General features: G+C 37.6%; 1 protein-coding gene across 1 annotated transcript; it reads right to left on the minus strand.

The window, feature by feature from the left end:
- Positions 1–883: 883 nt before the first annotated feature.
- Positions 884–1,983, minus strand: LOC100397296 (olfactory receptor 6C74). The gene has a single exon (XM_002752575.8). The coding sequence runs from the start codon at positions 1,981–1,983 to the stop codon at positions 1,045–1,047; it is 939 nt and encodes a 312-aa protein (XP_002752621.4). The 3' UTR covers positions 884–1,044.
- Between the last annotated feature and the right edge of the window lie 18,449 nt (positions 1,984–20,432).

The following is a 20,432-nucleotide window of genomic DNA, read 5'->3' on the forward strand; positions in this document are numbered from 1 at the left end:
TATATGATCCCATTCAAAGGAAAAGTTTTGAAATACTCTGCTTTGCACATGACCAGGCATTATATTAATTTTAATGTTCAAATCACTTAATTTGAAAAATAAGGGACTCTGTAGACCTGTAAAATTTTAATTTTATCTATGTCATCCATAAATCTGTAGAATGTTCTACAAAAATCTTACTGTTCTTTTGCATTCTAAGTGACTTAAGAGCGGAAAGAGATTTTCACAAAAATGTCTTTGCAGTGACTGGACATGAAGGCTTTATTTTGTCATCCTTGGGTTTTTGTTTTTGTTTTTCATCATCAACAAATTATTTAATCCTCATGTCTTATATTTTTTATCCATAAATGGAGCATAAAATACCTGTCTTCTAGTGTTTTGAAGATGAAACTAATAAATTTAATAAAATTTGGCACATTGTAAGCAATCCATAAATGCCAGCTATAATTTCTATGTGATAGCTGCAACCGTAGTAATACTTTACCCTCTCTGAATTTCCTTTCGTTTACTTATGAAAATACACTATATCTCTAAGCCTGGTTAAAAAATTGAAGCTATTAAACTGTGTGATTAAAGAAATGCCATTAAATTGATTTGCTTCAAGATTCTACTAAACACTAAGTAAGAAATCAGTTTTCACTTTTGTATCCACCAATAATACACTCATTAAGTGGTCAGACCAAGGTAGTCCATTGAACTCTATGAAGAATATGTGACAAATTGGGTTCCTAAATTCCAGAAGAGTGGAAAGAAGCATAAGGTGTCACTTCATCTTCCTTTGAGAGAATTTTGAGAGGAAATGAAAGAGGCACTAATAATGAGCAAACGATTTTGACCAAAACCAAGAAGTATCTTTTATATGTGCTCTTAGCATGAGGGAGAAATGGGAGTGAAGGTTAGGCTTTGGAGATTAGGAAGGCTATAATGAAAATTATAAATCAAAAAAGAGGTAATATTATTTTGAATACAAGCATTGAAAAACTGTGTACATACTCCACTCTTGTTTTATTTTACTCATAACCTTAACAATATCATTGAAGTGACTCATTTCACTGAGAAAAGTTCAATCTTTTTGACTATATGCTTAAAAACATCTTTAACTTGTTTGTTTCTTAGTGTATAAATAAAGGGATTCAACATGGGGGCAACAGAAGTGCTGAGCAGAGCTATCCCCTTATTTAATGACACTCTTTCTTTTGCTGAGGGCTTCACATACATGAAGATGCAGCTGCCATAAGAAACGGATACGACCACCATGTGGGAAGAACATGTAGAAAATGCCTTTTTCCTCTGTTGAGAAGAAGGTATTTTCAGAACAGTCCTGATAATATTCGTATAGGAAAGAATCACTAATACCAGTGTAACCAGGAGTGTCAAAATGGCTGAGAGAAGCATCATTAATTCTATTATGTCAGTGTCTGTGCAAGAGAGCTGAAGTATAGGAGAAACATCACAGAAGAAATTATCTATGGTGTTGGCTGCACAAAAATCAAGCTGAAGACCCATAAGGAGTGGTGGAAAAATTATTAGGAAGCCAGCCATCCATGAAGCAAAGACCAGCAAGTTGCAAATTTTGTTGCTCATGATGGTGGCGTAATGCAAGGGTTTGCAGATGGCCACATAACGGTCATAGGACATGGCAGCCAGAAGAAAAAATTCAGTTGCCCCCAAGAGAATAGTGAAAAACAGCTGTGCTGCACAATTGTTGTAAGAAATGGTCTTATCACCTGTTGCCATAGTAACAAGAAATTTGGGAATACAGACAGTTGTGAATGCGACTTCTAAAAATGAGAAATTTCGGAGGAAGAAATACATGGGTGTTTTGAGACGAAAATCCAGTAGGGTGAGGGTGATGATGGTTAGATTCCCAGTGATGCTCAACATGTAGGTGAAAAAAAGAAGAAGAAAAATGATCACCTGTAATTGTGGATCATCTGTCAGTCCAAGAAGAATAAAGGTTGTTACTGTTGTATGGTTTCTCATAGTTGATTTCTATTTTTAAAAATAAGAAGAAAAATTAGAACAGATGAGGAAAGGTCTGCATGAGATACCCATTTTTCTTGAGATCCACTATAAATACATTGCTACCCATACCCAAACCCAACCTCCATTAACAGCAGCCTATAAAAATTAGCTTATGTGATGTTTACTCAAAATGTTGCTAAATAAATGCAACGTTTTGAGTTCGTTCTGTTTTCTCAATGGCCATAAATTGGAAAGGGATAATATGTTGCATCAGTAAAGTCATGTCAATGTAAAAGCAAACACAAGAACTAACATAATATTTCAACTTTTCTGTATTTGAATTTTTCTGAAGTATTTATTTTATACCATCTGGTGATGCATTCTTTGTTCAATAATTTTTTTTCTGTGTTTATTAGTTTTTTCCCCAGACTTTTCTATTCATTAATTCAGATTTCAGCTGAGAACTCTGTCTTTTAAAATCAAAGTAAAGTTGACTTAAACATATCTTGGCTTCCACAGTGGGAATTCAATACCCTCACCAAACTTCTAAAAACTTTCCAATATCTACAGCCTCGTGACCATTTTTAGCTCTGCTTTCCCAATTTTCCTGAAAACTTGAATTTACGTTTATCTTACTCACTCTGTTCTCTCTTCTCTATTTACCCAAGCAGATATAAAACATATCCTCATACGTAATGCTTATGTTGTTTACGTAGCACATTTGCAGAATATTTGCAGTGACAGAGGAGGGTCCTACAAAGCAAACTATTTAATAATAAAATGTGGTTTGTGTCTGTAATCCCAGCTACTTGGAAGAATGAGGCAGGAGGGTTGCTCTGAGCCTAGGAATTCAAGGCTTCAGTGAACTATGATCATGGCCCTGCACTCCAGTCTGGGTGACAGAACAAGACCCCACCTCTAAATCCATCAGTCAATCAAAATCTGGACATTAGCTGGACATCCCTGGCAATTTTCATTAGTGTCACTGATCTTCATGTTTCTCCCTGTTGCCCTGGTCATCTCTTTTCTTCTGTATCTTATTCACATGCTCTCTCTTTTTCCTAGTTCAGCACATAACAATTCAAAATTATGTCAACTTCTTCATTTTGATTGTTTTTCTATCTTTTTCCAGATCATACTTGGGTCCCCACGTTTATCACCTGAAAAGTCTATCATCACCACATTTTTCTTAATAATGACAACACTTACCTAAGAAGAATGCGGTTCACATACGTTAAGTTGCATGTGAACCTTATTCCCTTGTGTATATTCCAGCTCTGGGGTGAAACACAAACACAAGCATTTCCAGTGATTATAAATGATTACAAATAACTAAAATTTTGTCCCAACGTCTCTTCATTTTCTTTTGTACTTTTCCCCCCTTACTTTCCCATTATTTTTGATTGATCTTATTTTGTAAAAATATATGGTCACTTAAATGTAATCCATATTCATTAGGAAGTTTTTTTAAATTAAAGATCACAGTTTAAATTAGAGCTCAAAAAAACACAGGAAAAATTCAATCACCAAATGATGAGTTATATGGCAGAGAACACAGTTGGAAAGCAATTTATATGGACACTGTCTGGCCTAAATTTAAATTGCAAAATCTAAAAATAAAAAGCAAAACAGCAATGACAACAACTATTATCATCTACTTGACAGCATTAATTTTCTACTTAATCCCATAATAAAATGGTTGCTGGGTGACAGTCATATGTTTCCAGCCACCATTATCATCCCAGAGGCGACTGTGGCTGTTTTGGCAAGTTACAGGTAAGATAAATTCCTTTGGGATAGGAGAAGTAGATTTTACATGAAATGTTTAAATAACATTGAATGCAAAATGACTATGTATAGGGAAAACTGTTTTCAAGTTCAGAAAAAATCTATTTGTCCAGTGTCATATTTCACAATATTTACAAAGATTATGCATACTAGAGGCATATGCAATTATAATTATAGAAAGGAAAATGCACTCATTTAATAAAACGTATTTCTGGGATTCTATTGTATGCTTCAACACTAGATTTCTGCAAAGTGAAAGGTTCAAAGCTGTCTTATAACACAATTAATTTTTCAGTATAACTTCTCAAATGGTCAGCTTGATGTTTGCTTTGTAAAAACAAAAACAAAATTGGTTATAATTTCATGCCATAATGTTTCAATATCTTTACAAAGAAATTATTTTATCTACCTTCATTCAACAAAGTTATTATGATAAAAATAAGACATGATTTTTCCAAACCTTTATTTAGCAGCAATTTGATTTCCAATTGTCTTTTTTTAGGTGAGTCCCAGCATAGAGGTAATTTCTGAATGTTCTATATCCTCATATTTTTATGTTGCTTTTGTCCATATTTCTCATCCAAAAATGCGTTAACACCAGCAACACACAGTCCGGGTGTTTAGGCTTGAAGATTTTATTATGACATGAGCTTACCTGGCTCATTTCTTCTCCCAATTTTTATTAATAAGAGGAAATGTTCTCTGATTACACTGTATTAAATTAAATTTGGAGTATCTATCTTTATCATGTCTCTTCTATATATACATATATATGTATATATAATACAGACAGCAGAAGAACAAAGAGAAGATTTATAGCTTGTTGTTCACTCTGAGATGTTTCTAGCCTATATGAGGAATACAATAGCTTATTGTACAGTTTTTAACACTGGAAGAATATAATCCTTTTGATACATTTGTCTCAAGAGGATTAACTGATTTAGTAATTTTATAACAGAAGGAAACATTTCCCTGAAGACTATTGTACTAGGATGTTGAAGAGGTATTAAAATCATTTTATTGAGTGGCAAAACTCTATGATTTATAAGCTCAACCAGAAAAGAACTACACTTTGAGGTGGCTATAAGTTGTAAACTATAATACAGTTTTAAAACACTTAAGTTGGCTTACATGTTCATAAAAAATACATTTCAAAAAAGAAAATTAAACCCACCAATCTATAGTGGTGTGGAACAACATAAGGACATTACTAAAATTTTGGATTCTGATTAATTCAATAAAGACTTATATTGCACCTCCCTAGGTTCACTCTAAATGCTGTCTTTTTCTGTGGCATATTTAGAGATAATCAGCTTTAAAATCTAGAAAGTTAGGCTATGTCATCCTTAGCAAAGAAAATAGTGTGTGAGGTGACATTACTACATCAGGGTCAAAAGTATTTAAAAATTGAATTGAATAGAAATAAGGCCAATGTTGAGTTTCTCAGGATAGACACACGTGAGTCAAATGTGTTTGCACCTGCTAAGTGTCCACATCCATTCTGTAGGAAAATTTTGTCAGTTCTCCATAAAAATTATATTTCAAATGCATGTACTTTTTAACATTTCCACTGCTGAGTACTTAAATGCTAGCTGCCACAGCAGATAAATTTTTAAATTATTGAGGCTTAAACAGCACACATTTTAAAACATTTTAATGATGTATAAAATGCAATTATCCTAATTATACAGTTTGGTCACCTTTCATGTGAATACATTCACGTGAGTAGCATTCAGATGAAAACAAAACAAAAAAACCCCAGAAAATTAGCAGTCATCCAGAGTTCTTGCTCTTACTTCCTTCTGGCCATTCACCCTTCAAGCTCATCACTATCCTGAATTCCAATAATTCAGAATAGTTTTGCCACTTTTAACAAAATAAAAAGTATTTTTTGAAAATTTAAGGTCAAACATGAAGCATTTGGGCAGGGATTGTGTGTGTTTGTTAGGAGAGGTGAGACGGTGATGTTTTACTCTATGCAGTCATTCAGAAAGTCTACCTAATTAACACTGCCATCTTGAATGTAGATCCACAGCCAGCAGGGCAGAATAAGAAAAAGACAGAGTAGATTGCAAAATTTTTTTCCCATTCTGTTGGTTGTTGGTTCACTCTAATGATAGTTTCTTTTGCTGTGCAGAAGCTCTTAAGTTTAATTAGATCCCACTTGTCTATTTTGGCTTTTGTTGTCATTGCTTTTGGTGTTTTAGTCATGAAGTCCTGGCCTATGCTTATGTCATGAATGGTTTTGCCTAGGTTTTCTTCGAGGGTTTTTTGGTGTTAGGTCTTATGTTTAAGTCTAAAGACATCTTAACACATGTCTTAAGACTTATGTTTAAGTCTTAATACATCTGGAGTTAATTTTTGTATTAGGTGTAAGAAAGGGTTCCGATTTCAGCTTTCTGCACATGGCTAGCCAATTTTCCCAACACCATTTATTAAACAGGGAATCCTTTCCCCATTGTTTGTTTTTGTCAGGTTTGTCAAAGATCAGATGGTTGTAGAGGTGTGGCATTACTTCTGAGGCCTCTGGTCTGTTCCATTGGTCTATATCTCTGTTTTGGTCCCAGTATCATGCTAGTATACAGAATCTACAAAGAAAAACAAATTTACAAGAAAAAAACAATGCCATCAAAAAGTGGGCAAAGGATATGAACAGACACTTTTCAAAAGAAGACATTTATGCAACCAACAAACATATGAAAACATGCTCATCATCACTGGTCATTAGGAAGATGCAAATCAAAACCACATTGAGATACCATCTTAAGCCAGTTAGAATGGTGATCATTAAAAAATCTGGAGACAACAGATGCTGAAGAGGATGTGGAGAAATATGAACACTTTTACACGGTTGGTGGGAGTGTAAATTAGTTCAATCATTGTGGAAGGCAGTGTGGCAATTCCTCAGGGATCTAGCAATAGAAATTTCATTTATATGCCCAAAGTATTATAAATTGTTCTATTATAAAGACACATGCATTTATGTTTGTTGCAACACTGTTTATGATAGCAAAGATTCGGAACCAACCGAATGCCCATCAATGATAGACTGGATAAAGAAAATGTGGCACATATACACCATGGAATACTATGCAGCCATAGAAAAGGATAAGTTCATGTCCTTTGTAGGGACATGAATGAAGCTGGAGACCATCATTCTCAGCAAACTGACACAAAAACAGAATGTAAGCAGCACTGGATGAACCATAAGACTGCTACTGGCTAGTAGGAGAAGCATTGATAACCCTAAAATACAATAAGGGTGAAATTGTTAAAATTTCATCAGTGAATAATAGGGGGGAATTCAAGATGGCACGGTAAGAACAACTCAGGATTGCAGCTCTCAGTGAACGTGCAGAGGGTGAGTCAAAGGCGCATTTCCAGACAAATCTTTGTTGCCCACAGAAAGGGGAAATTCCCAGGTGTAGGAGAGACAAGGGACACCAGCGCAGCTGTTTTGACTGGTATAGCCACTTCAGCCAGCGCCGCAGCACAGCGGCACTCCACAACACTCTGCACAAAACACACTGGTCCGGGTGCTCTGTTAAACCAGCAATCAGAGATTTGGGAGGGCAGATTAGCATATCCATCTGATTAAATGGGACTTGGACAGTGAGCCAGACCAGGAGATTCCTGGGAAGTGGCGTTTGAGCTAGCACTGTGGGTAGCTGCATGGGAAATCACACAGATCTCGGTGCACTAACAGCAGGTAACTAAAATACCTGGGAGAGAGCCAACCGTTCAACTTAAAAAAAAAAAAAGAGGCACTCTGGGGCACAGAGTCAGGTGAGCAGGCTTGGTGGTTTTCACTCCCACAGGGACAAACAAAATGGCGATTCCAAACACTCCAGGTAAAGAGTTTCACTGCAGGCACAGCTGAACCCAGGACAGTGCAGCTTGGTGGGGGAGGGGCTTCCACCATTACCGAGGCAATCCACCCCTACTGAGGTACACTCCCATTGCTGATGCAGCCTGCCATCGCTGAGGCAACCTGCCATAACAGAGAGACTCCACCGCAGGGCGGAGCCTGTGGCAGCAGGGCGGAGACTGTGGCTGCAGGGCAGAGCCCTTAGCAACAGGGCGGGCCCCACACCAGCAGGGCGGAGCCTCGGCAGGCAAATAGTGACTAGACTGCCTCCTAGCTGGGCAGGATAGTGCAACGGACACTCATAAAGGAAGCCCCAACTCCCCAAGACAGAGCATCTGAGGAAAAACAGGAGTTTTATGAGTTCTGCTGCAGCAGACTTAAACGTAGCAGCCTAACAGCCCTGAATGAACAATGGAGCTCACAGCTCAGCACTTGAGCTCCTATAAAGTACAGACTATCTCCTCAAGCAGCTCTCTGACCCCTGTATATCCAAAGAGTCACCTCAAAAAGGACCGATCAGACTGACATTTGGCAGGCATCATTCTGGGACAAAGATAGCAGAAGAAGAAACTGGTAGCATCCCTCACTGTCCCGCAGCTGCTACAGTTATACCCCAGACAAGCAGGGCCTGGAGTGGTCCTCAGCAGTTGTACAGTGGAGGAGCTAGACTGGTAGAAGGAAAACCAAGTAACAGAAATACGTCATCATCAATAATCTGGGTGTCCACTCAGAGACCCAACCGAAAAGTCAGCAACTACTCAGATGACAGGGGGATAAATCCACAAAGATGGGAAGAAACCAGCGCAAAAAGGAGGAAAACACCCAAAACCAGAACACCTCGCCTCCTACAAAGGACCAACACTCCTCACCAGCAAGGGAACAAAGCTGTATGGAGAAGGACTGTGACAAAATGACAGAATCAGACTTCAGAAGGTGGGTAATGAGAAACTACTGGAAGCTAAAAGAACATGTTCTAAATCAATGCAAAGAAACTAAGAACCTTGAAAAAAGATTTGAAAAAAGATTCGAGGAAACGATAACAAGAATGGATAACTTAGAGAGGAATATGAATAAATTGAAGGAGCTGAAAAACACAACACGAGAACTTCGTGAAGCATGCACAAGTTTCAACAGCCGAATTGACCAAGAAGAAGAAAGAATATCAGAAGTCAAAGATCAACTCAATGAAATAAAATGGGGAACCAAGATTAGAGAAAAAAACGTAAAAAGGAATGAACAAAGTCTCCAAGAAATGTGGGACTATGTGAAGAGACCTAACCTATGTTTGATAGGTGTACCAGAATGTGACAAAGAGAACAAATTCAAGCTGAAAAATACTCTTTGGGATATTATCTAGGAAAATTTCCCCAACCTAGCAAGGCAGGCCAACAGTCAAATCCAGGAAATACAGAGAACACCACAAACATATTCCACAAGAAGAGCAACCCCAAGGCACATAATCGTCAGATTCACCAGGGTTGAAATAAAGGAGAAAATACTGAGAGCAACCAGGGAGAAAGGTCGGGTCACGCACAAAGGGAAGTCCATCAGACTTACAGCAGATCTCTCGGCAGAAACACAACAAGCCAGAAGAGAGTGGGGGCCAATATTCAACATCCTTAAAGAAAAGAACTTTCAACCCAGAATTTCATATCCAGCCAAACTGAGCTTCGTAAGTGAAGGAAAAATACAGTCCTTTGTGAACAAGCAAGTACTCAGAGAGTTTGTCACCACCAGGCCTGCTTTACAAGAGCTCCTGAAAGAGGCACTACACATAGAAAGGAACAACCAAATGCTAAAGAGCATCAACGTAATGAAGAATCTACATCAACTAACGGGCAAAACAGCCAGCTACCATCAAAATGGCAGTATCAAATTCACACATAACAATATTAACCCTAAATGTAAATGGGCTAAATGCACCAATCAAAAGGCACAGACCAGAAAATTAGTTCAAAAACCAAAACCCATCAGTGTGCTGTATTCAGGAAACCCATCTCACATGCAAGGATACACAAAGGCTCAAAATAAAGGGATGGAGGAAGATTTACCAAGCAAATGGAGAGCAAAAAAAAGTAGGAGTTGCAATTCTCATCTCTGATAAAATAGACTTTAAAGCAACAAAGATCAAAAAAGACAAAGAAGGTCATAACATAATGGTAAAAGGATCGGTACAACAAGAAGAGCTAACAATCCTAAATATATATGGACCCAATACAGGAGCACCCAGATATATAAGGCAAGTTCTTAATGACTTGGAAAAAGCCTTAGACTCCCACACAATAATAGTGGGAGACTTTAACACTCCACTGTCAATATTAGACAGATCAACCAGACAGAAAATTAACAAGGATATCCAGGACTTGAACTCAGACCTGAAACAAGCAAACCTGATAGACATTTACAAAACTCTCCACCCCAAATCCACAGAATATACATTCTTCTCAGCACCACATCACACCTACTCTAAAATTGACCACATAATTGGAAGTAAAGCACTCCTCAGCAAATGCAAAACAACTGAAATCATAACAAACAGTCTCTCAGAAAATAGTGCAATCAAGTTAGAACACAGAATTCAGAAACTAACTCAGAACCACACAGCTTCATGGAAACTGAACAACTGGCTCTTGAATCTTGACTGGATAAACAATGAAATGAAGGCAGAAATAAAGAAGTTCTTCAAAACCAACAAGAACAAAGACACAACATAGCAGAATCTCTGGGACACATTTAAAGCAGTCTCCAGAGGAAAATATATAGCAATAAGTGCCCATATTAGAAGAGGGGAGAGATCCAAATCTGACACCCTATCATCAAAATTGAAAGAGCTAGAGGGGCAAGATCAAAAAATCTCACAACCTAGCAGAAGAGAAGAAATAACTAAGATCAGAGCAGAACTGAAGGAGATAGAGACACAAAAAACCCTTCAAAAAATAAATAAATCCAAGAGCTGGTTTGTTGAAAAGATCAACAAAATAGACCACTAGCCAAACTGATAAAAAAGAAAAGAGAGAACAGCCAAATAGATGCAATAAAAAATGATAAAGGGGAAATCACCACAGATTCCACAGAAATTCAAACCATCATCAGAGAATATTACAAACAACTCTCTGCACATAAACTAGTAAACCTGGAAGAAATGGACAAATTCCTGGACTCCTGTGTCCTCCCAAGCCTAAACCAGGAGGAAGCCGAAACTATGAATAGACCAATAACAAGGTCTGAAGTTGAGGCAGCAATTAAAAGCCTACCTCACAAAAAAAGCCCAGGTCCAGACAGGTTCACAGCCGAATTCTATTAGACACACAAAGAGAAGCTGGTGCCATTCCTTCTGAAACTATTACAAATAATCCAAAAAGAGGGAATCCTTCCCAAATCATTTTACGAGACCAACATCATCCTGTTACCAAAACCCAGCAGAGACCCAACAAGAAAAGAAAACTTCAGGCCAATATCCATGATGAACATAGACGCAAAAATCTTCAATAAAATACTGGCAAGCCGATTGCAACAGCACATCAAAAAACTTACCCATCATGATCAAGTAGGATTCATCCCGGGGATGCAAGGCTGGTTCAACATATGCAAGTCTATCAATGTAATTCACCACATAAACAGAAACAAAAACAAAAACCACATGATTATCTCAATTGATGCAGAGAAGACATTCGACAAAATTCAACAGCCTTTTATGCTAAAAACACTCAATAAACTCGGTATCGATGGAACATATTTCAAAATAATAAAAACTATTTATGACAAACCAACAGCCAATATCATACTGAATGGGCAAAACCTGGAAGCATTCCCTTTGAAATCTGGCACTAGACAAGGATGCCCTCTTTCACCACTCCTATTCAATATAGTCCTGGAAGTTCTAGCCAGAGCAATCATGCAAGAAAAAGAAATAAAGGGTATTCAAATAAGAAAGGTGGAAGCCAAATTGTCTCTATTTGCAGACAACATGATAGTATACCTAGAAGACCCCATCGCCTCAGCCCAAAAACTCCTGAAACTGATAAGCAACTTCAGCAAAGTCTCAGGATATAAAATCAATGTGCAAAAATCACAAGCATTCGTTTACACCAATAACCGACTTAAAGAGAGCCAAATCAAGAATGAACTACCATTCAGAATTGCTACAAAAAGAATAAAATACCTTGGAATACAATTCACAAGGAACATAAGGAACCTCTTCAAGGAGAACTACAATCCACCGCTCAATGAAATAAGAGAGGACACAAACAGATGGAGAAACATTCCATGTTCATGGTTAGGAAGAACTCATATCGTGAAAATGGCTATACTGCCCAAAGTAATTTACAGACTCAACACTATCCCCATCAAGCTACCATTGACTTTCTTCACAGAACTGGAAAAACCACCATGAACTTCATATGGAACCAAAAGGGAGCCCACATAGCCAAGTCAATTCTAAGCAAAAAGAACACAGTGGAGGGCATCACACTACCGAATTTCAAACTATACTACAAGGCTACAGTAATCAAAACAGCATGGTACTGGTACCAAAACAGCGATATAGACCAATGGAACAAAACAGAGGCATCAGAGGCACCACAACATATCTACAACCATACAATCTTTAATAAACCTGACAAAAACAAGCAATGGGGAAAGGATTCCCTGTTTAATAAATGGTGTTGGGAAAACTGGCTAGCCATGTGTAGAAAGCAGAAACTGGACCCCTTCATGACACCTTACACTAAAATTAACTCCAGAAGGATTAAGGACTTAAACATAAGACCTGGCACCATAAAAACCCTAGAAGAAAATCTAGGCAAAACCATTCAGGACATAGGAGTAGGCAAGGACTTCATGATCAAAACACCAAAAGCATTGGCAACAAAAGCCAAAATAAACAAATGGGACCTAATCAAACTCCACAGCTTCTGTATGGCAAAAGAAACAGTCACTAGAGGGAATCGGCAACCAACAGAATGGGAAAAAATTTTTGCAGTTTACCCTTCTGACCAAGGGCTGATATCCAGAATTTACAAAGAACTCAAACAGATTTAAAGGATAAAAACAAACAAGCCCATTCAAAAATGGGCAAAGGATATGAACAGACACTTTACAAGAGAAGACATACATGAGGCCAACAAACATATGAAAAAATGCTCATCATCACTGGTCATTAGAGAGATGCAAATCAAAACCACATTGAGATACCATCTCATGCCAGTTAGAATGGCGATCATTAAAAGATCTGGAGACAAGAGATGCTGGAGAGGATGTGGAGAAATAGGTGTTGGTGGGAGTGTAAATTTGTTCAACCATTGTGGAAGACAGTGTGGCGATTCCTCAAGGCCTTACAAATAGAAATTCCATTTGACCCAGCAATCCCATTCCTGGGTATATATCCAAAGGATTATAAATTGTTTTACTATAAGGACACATGCACATGAATGTTCATTGCAGCAGTTATTACAATAGCAAAGACCTGGAACCAACCCAAATGCCCATTGTTGATAGACTGGATTGGGAAAATGTGGCAAATATACACCATGGAATATTATGCAGCAATCAGAAATGATGAGTTCGTGTCAATTGTAGGGACATGGATGAATCTGAGAACATCATTGTCAGCAAACTGACACAAGAATAGAAAATGAAATACTGCATATTCTTACTCAAAGACGGGTGATGAAAAATGAGAACACATGGACACGGGGAAGGGAGTACTAAACACTGGGTCTATTGGGGGGAACAGGGGAGGGACAGCGGTGGGGGGAGCTGGGGAGGGATAACCTGGGGAGAAATGCCAAATATGGGTGAAGGGGAGGAAGGCAGCAAAACACACTGCCATGTGTGTACCTATGCAACTGTCTTGCATGTTCTGCACATGTACCCCAAAACCTAAAATGCAATAAAAATAGAAAAAAATAAAAGAAATAAAATTTCATCAGTAATGAATTGGAATGCAATGTAGTTGAAGGGAATTGCACTGGCATGTGCAAGTTGTCACTTTTTGGGGAGGTACAAAGGATATAGTAATAATGAAGACCCCAAAATTGGATACCTGTTGCTGAGAGCATTCAAGCCTTCAAGAAGCATAGCTGAGAACTGAACGTGATTTACCACTAATCGAAGATCAAGTGTGGTAATCAAGAGGCCTCCATGACAGCCAGTAAAGATATCTAATAGCTGAAAGGTAGAAAGAGCGGAGAGAACTCATACTTTTTTATGGCAGCACAATGTAGATTTACTCTGAGGAATCTAGAGTAGGCAGGGGTGCCACGAAATAGGACACTGGAAGAATTTGAAAGCATTGAAACATAACTACAGAAAACAGAAAGTACAACCCAACTCCTAGAGAGATTTAGTCATTATGGAAATGCAAACTAAAGCTACCATAAAATGCAACTATACACCTAGTAGTGGCTAAAAGAAAAGAAAATTTGACAATACCAAGTGCATGTGGAAGAGCTGGGACTATAACACACTGCTGCTGGGAGTAAGATGTACAGCAATTTTTGAAAGCAGTTTGGCAATTTCTTACAACTTTAAATATACACTTACTAGATAACCAAACAATCTCATTCTTGGGTATCTGCCAAAGAGAAATAAAAGCCTACGGTCACATAGAAAAAAAAAAAAAAAAAAAAACTTCACACTGAAGGCAATTTACTTTAGTTCCTATTACTTCATATGTCATGTCCAATTTCAAAAAAATTACAATGCAAGAAAAAATACAATACATGTAATTTAGGCAAACGAAAAAGCCTAAAAAGAAAAAAGCAAGCATCAAAAGCAGAATCAGAAATTGAGACAACAATTAATAGCCTAACAACCAAAAAAAGGCCAGGACTAGATGGTTTCACAGCAGGATTCTACCAGAAGTACAAAGAGGAGCTGGTATCATTCAGTCTGAAACTATTCCAAACAATAAAAAAAAAAAAGGAATCCTCACAAACTTATTTTATGAGGCCAACATTATCCTGATACCAAAACCTGGCAGAGACACACACAAAAAAGAAAATTTCAGGCCAATGTCCCTGATGAACATTGATGTGAAAATCCTCAATACACTACTGGCAAACCTAGTCTAACAGCACATCAAGAAGCTTATCCATCACTATCAAGACAGCTTCATCCCTGGGATGCAACATTTGCTTATGTTGATCCCCTGGTTCAACATAAGCAAATCAATAAATGTAATCCATCACATAAACAGAACCAAAGACAAAAATCACATGATTATCCCAATCGATGCAGAAAAGGCCTTCAACAAAATTCAACAGTGCTTGATGCTAAAAACTCTCAATAAACTAGGTATTGATGGAACCTATCTCAAAATAATAAGGGCTCTTTATGAAACTCACAGCCAACATCATACTGAATGGGCAAAAACTGGAAACACTCCCTTTGAAAACTGGCACAAGACAAGGATGCCCTATCTCACCACTTCTATTCAACATAATATTGGAAGTTCTGGCTAGGTTAATCAGGCAAGAGAAATAAATAAAGGGTATTCAGCTAGGTTAAAAGGAAGTCAAATTGTCTCTATTTGTAGATGACATAATTGTATATTTAGAAGACCTCATTGTCTCAGCCCAAACTCTCTTTAAGCTGATAAGCAACTTCGCCAAAATCTCAGGATACAAAAATCAATGTGCAAAAATCACAAGCATTCCTATACTCCAATAACAGACAAGCAGAGAACCAAATCATGAGGGAACTCCCATTCGCAATTGCTACAAAGAGAATTAAGTACCTAGGAATACAAATTACAAGGGATATGAAGGACACTTCAAGAAGAACTACAAACCACTGCTCAAGGAATTAAGAGAGGACGCAAACAGATGGACAACATTCTATGCTTATGGTTAGGAAGAATCAATATTGTGAAAATGGCCATACTGCCCAAAATAATTTATTGATTCATGCTACCATCGACTTTCTTCAAATAATTGGAAAAGTGTAAAAAGCAACTTTAAATTTCCTATGGAATCACAAAAGAGCCTGTAGAGCCAAGATAATCCTAAGCAAAAAGAACAAAACTGGAGGCAACATGCTACCTGACTTCAAACTATATTACAATGCTACAGAAATCAAAACAGCATGGTACTGGTACCAAAATAGAGGTATAGACCAATGCAACAGAAAAGAGTCCTTAGAAGTAGTGTCCCATAACTACAACCATCAGATCTTTGACAAACCCGACAAAAACAAGCAATGGGGAAAGGATCCCCTATTTAATGAATGGTGTTGGGAAAACTGGCTAGCCATGTGTGGAAAGCTGAAACCAGACCCCTTCCTTACACCTTCTACAAGAATGGACTCGGGATGGATTAAAGATTTAAATATAACACCTAACACCATAAAAACCCTAGAAGAAAACCTAGGCAATGCCTGCCAGAATGTAGGCATGGACAAAGACTTCATTAATAAAACACCAAAAGCAATGGCAACAAAAGCCAAAATAGACAAGTGGGATCTAATTAAACTAAAGGGCTTGCACACAGCAAAAGAAAATATTATCAGAGTGAACAGGCAACCCACAGAATGGGAGAAAATTTTTGCAAACTACCCATCTCACAAAGGGCTAATATCCAAAATCTACAAATAACTTAAACAAATTTACAGGAAAGGAACAACAACCACATCAAAAGTTGGCAAAGGATATGAACAGACACTTTTCAAAAGAAGACACTTATGCAACCAACAAACATATGAAAAAAAGCTCATCACTGGTCATGAGAGAAATGCAAATCAAAACCACAATGAGATACCATCTCACGCCAGTTAGAATGGAGATCATTAAAAAGTCAGTAGACAACAGATGTGGAGGATGTGGAGAAATAGCAATGCTTTTACACTGTTGGTGGGAGCATAAATTAGTTCAACCATTGTGGAAGGCAGTGTGGTGATTCCTCAAGGATCTAGAAGTAGAAATACCATTGATCCAGCAATCCCATTATGGGTATATACTCAAAGAACTGTAAATCATTCTATTATAAAGACATGCACACGTATGTTTATTCTGACACTGTTCACAATAGCAAAAACTTGGAACCAACAAAATGCCCATCAATAAAGAAAATGTGGCACATATACACCACGGAATACTATGCGGCCATAAAAAAGGTTGAGTTAATATACTTTGCAGGGACATGGATGAAGCTGGAAATCATCATTCTGAGCAAACTAACACAAGAACAGAGAACCAAATACTGCATGTTCTCACTCATAAGTGGGAATTGAACAGTGAGAAATGATGGACACAGGAAGGGGAGCATCACACACTAAGGCCTGTCAGTGGGTGAGGGGAGAGGGGAGGGATAGCATCAGGGGAAATACCTACTGTAGGTTACCGGTTAATGAGTGCACCAAACCACCATTGCACATGTACACCTACGTAACAAACCTGTATGTTCTGCACATGTATCCCAGAACTTAAAGTACAATTAAAAAAAAAAGTGTGCCTGGGCCACTGCAAGCATGCAATAAATACATATTCAAGGAAGAAATGAATTAACTAATAAGTAAATGAGCAAAAAAAAAGGAGTGCATGATGACTAAAACAGAATTTTACATGGAATCTTTTTAAGGGCTTTCTCTGGAAGTAAACAAATCATAATCACTTGATAAGATAAATAATTGATTAGTTCTAGTATTGTTTTGTATTAACTTAAAAATATATTGAATATGAGTAATCAAAGAGAAATTTGTAAAGTTTAATTTTCCAATCTTATCTAGAGTCACACAATGTTCACAAGTGTTAGAACTTATTAAAAAATTACACATTTCAGTGTGATTCCTGGGAACAGAAAAAGAAAAGTAATTTGAGTGCTTTATCTTGCAGCAGGAATGTAAAGAATGTGAACATCAATGAACAAAATCTCTTGCTGAATAGTTCTGTTCATATACTTTTAAGGATAATGTTAGCAGCAGTGGATCCATTTGGGTCTGCAGAAACCTCAGTTCTTGCCTCCTCAAAAGAAAGAATTTGACTGAGGGGCATAAGGCAGAGTGAGAGACCAAGGCAAGTTTGAGAGCGGGAGTGAAAGTTTATTAAAATGTATAGAGCGGGAACAAAAGGAAATAAAGTACATTTGGAAGAGGGTCAAGCAGGCAACTGAGCGTCTCAAATGCATAATTTGACCTTTGACTTGGGGTTTTATATGTTGGCATGCTTCCAAGTTCTTGCATCTCTTCTCTCCTGATTCTTCCCTTGAAGAATCTAGGGCAGGCTGTCCAGATATGTGGTGGCCTGTTAGTACTTTGGAGGGGCTGCATGTCCAGTGTGTCTACTAATGTTCTACACATGCTCATTTGGAGGTGTTTTTCTCTTACCAGTTGAGTGTTCCTAGGGAAGACCATATACCAGTTAAACTCCGCCATTTTGCCTCTTAGTGTACATGCTTGAGCCCACTTGCTCAATTCCTGAGATCTTATCAGGAAGCTGCTGATCACCAGTTTCAGGTGATTTCTTTCTATTGGGAGACTGCCTTTCCCTGGCACTGGCTATGAACAATTATTATTTTAGGGAGACAGTTTAGCAACCACCTGACCATCACCTGATGGTTGCCTGACATTCCTATGGGGGGGGGGGGTGCTCTCTTGCTCTGCTCATGTCTGACTACCTACTCTAACAATAACAATTTTTAAGTTTTAATGTATTTTTCAGATTGTTTATAAATCTATATATTATTGGAAAAATATAAAAACTCTAAAACTCTAAGAACACTTTATTCTAATAGATTTAAATTACTATGATTTGGTTTTAGTAACTCTGTTTAAGCTTATGGAACATTACCATATTTAATCATGGAAGACCTGAATTTTATTAATTTATTAAATGTCACTATTACTGAATAAAATTGTGTTCATCATTTTAAGAGAAGAAAAACAATTATTTCCATTTTTAATATAAATACAAATAAAAGTGATAGGCTTGTGATACATATTATAATACACTATTGCAGGGTACATATAGGGAGCTGCAGAAAAGAAGAAATGTTTGGTCTGATTTGATACAATTATGATTTGTGGGGATAACAAAGCTCTGTTTCTGACTCAAGAGGCTATAGTCATTTTAATACAATTAGTTTCCTCAGACTCTCTCTGAGGCTGGGAGAATGTGTTTAAATACTAGGAAAACATTATTATATTGTAAACCAAAACCAAAATTTTCAACCTTCCAGCCAACTGAATGGACACTTTTTCTCGGCTCAGGGGACCCCAGAGACACCTGAAACATTGAATCTTTGGCCATGATGGAAAGGAATGTCAGAAATAACCTCATTACACCCTCTCCCTTTTGGAGTTTAGGTACTACTGACAAGCATTAAAGTTAAAATAGAGATCACAAGAGACAAAACACTCTTTATGGCGAAAAGATACCAAATTCCAACTTGGCTGTTATATAACATCACATGACAGATAGCAGACCTGGAAGGAGACCAAAGTATTTTACCCCAAAATATATTTCTTCATGTATTTTGAAATGACTCTGCGAAGCCATCTCTTATGTGAGAAATTTGCATCTGTAGAGAATCTTCATTAATGCAACCAGGTCTTCCCTTTCTAAGTGTTTTTGGGATCTAGGAGAGATTAAATGAGGGTTTGACACATTTAAGGTCTGAAAGAGACATTTACCATCTATTCTCTTTGAAGGCTCCTACCTGGAGGCTTCATCTATGTAACAAGAACTTCCGTCTCCACAACCCCTTTACCTTAACTCAGACATTTATTTTTACTTACTTCAAGTTTTTAGACAAAGCTTAACTCCGTCAACTAATTGCTAATAAGAAAATCTTTTCCTTTTCCCTTTTCTTTTTTTTGTTTTTGAGACAAGGTCCCACTCTGTCACTCAGACTGGAGTGCAATGGCAGTGGTGTGAACATAGCTGACTGAAGCCTTGAACTCCTTGACTCAAATGGTCCTTTCACCTCAGCCTTCTGGGTACCTGGGAGCAGAGGTGCATGCCACCAAGTCTGGCAAATGTGAGAGACAAGTTCTCACCATGTTGCCAAGGCTGGTCTCAAACTCCCAGGCTCACTTGATCTTCCCACCTTGACCTCCCAATATGCTGGAATTACAGGTGTGAGCTACCACATTGGCCCTTTCAGAAAATCTTTGAATTCACCTATGACTTGTGATTCCCCCACCCTCAGGCCTCCTCTGCTTCACAATATCCTGCCTCTTCAGGGCGAACCAATACATACCTTCCACGTATTGATTCATGATTTTACCTCAATTCCTGTCTTCCTAAAATGTATAAAACCAACTTGTAACCCAACCACCCAGGCACTCTTTCTCAGGACCTCTTGAGACTGTTCCCTGAGCCATGGTCACACATATTGGCTAAAAATTAACCTCTTTAAATATTTTACAGATTTTTTTCCATTAACAATACTTTGTCATTAATAGCCAGAATCTCCAGAACTTAAAATAATCCTTGGATAAAGCTGGTTATTTATTCACTCATTTATTTTTCATATTTCTGTAATATATTTTAATTAATTAAAAAGTTTTCATTCTTATGTACACTGTTCAGTGTTTAACCTGCCTAAAATGCTTTGTACTTTCTAATGTATTTCCAATGCCTAGGTGAGGATCCATCTTCTCTTGTATCACCCTCTCTTATGAATCTTCCTCAACTTCCCCAAGAACCATAAAAATCTCTCAGTCTCCAATACCGCATGGTAAAAATGAGCCCCATTTACCTTAAGCTTATGCCACATTATATATTGTTATATTCATTCATGTATCTTCTCTTCTGAATATATTGGTAAACTGCAATAGTCAGGGATGTTGTCTTAGACTTCTTTGATTCCTTGGT

Source organism: Callithrix jacchus, chromosome 9, assembly GCF_049354715.1.
Source record: "Callithrix jacchus isolate 240 chromosome 9, calJac240_pri, whole genome shotgun sequence".
NCBI lineage: Eukaryota > Metazoa > Chordata > Mammalia > Primates > Cebidae > Callithrix > Callithrix jacchus.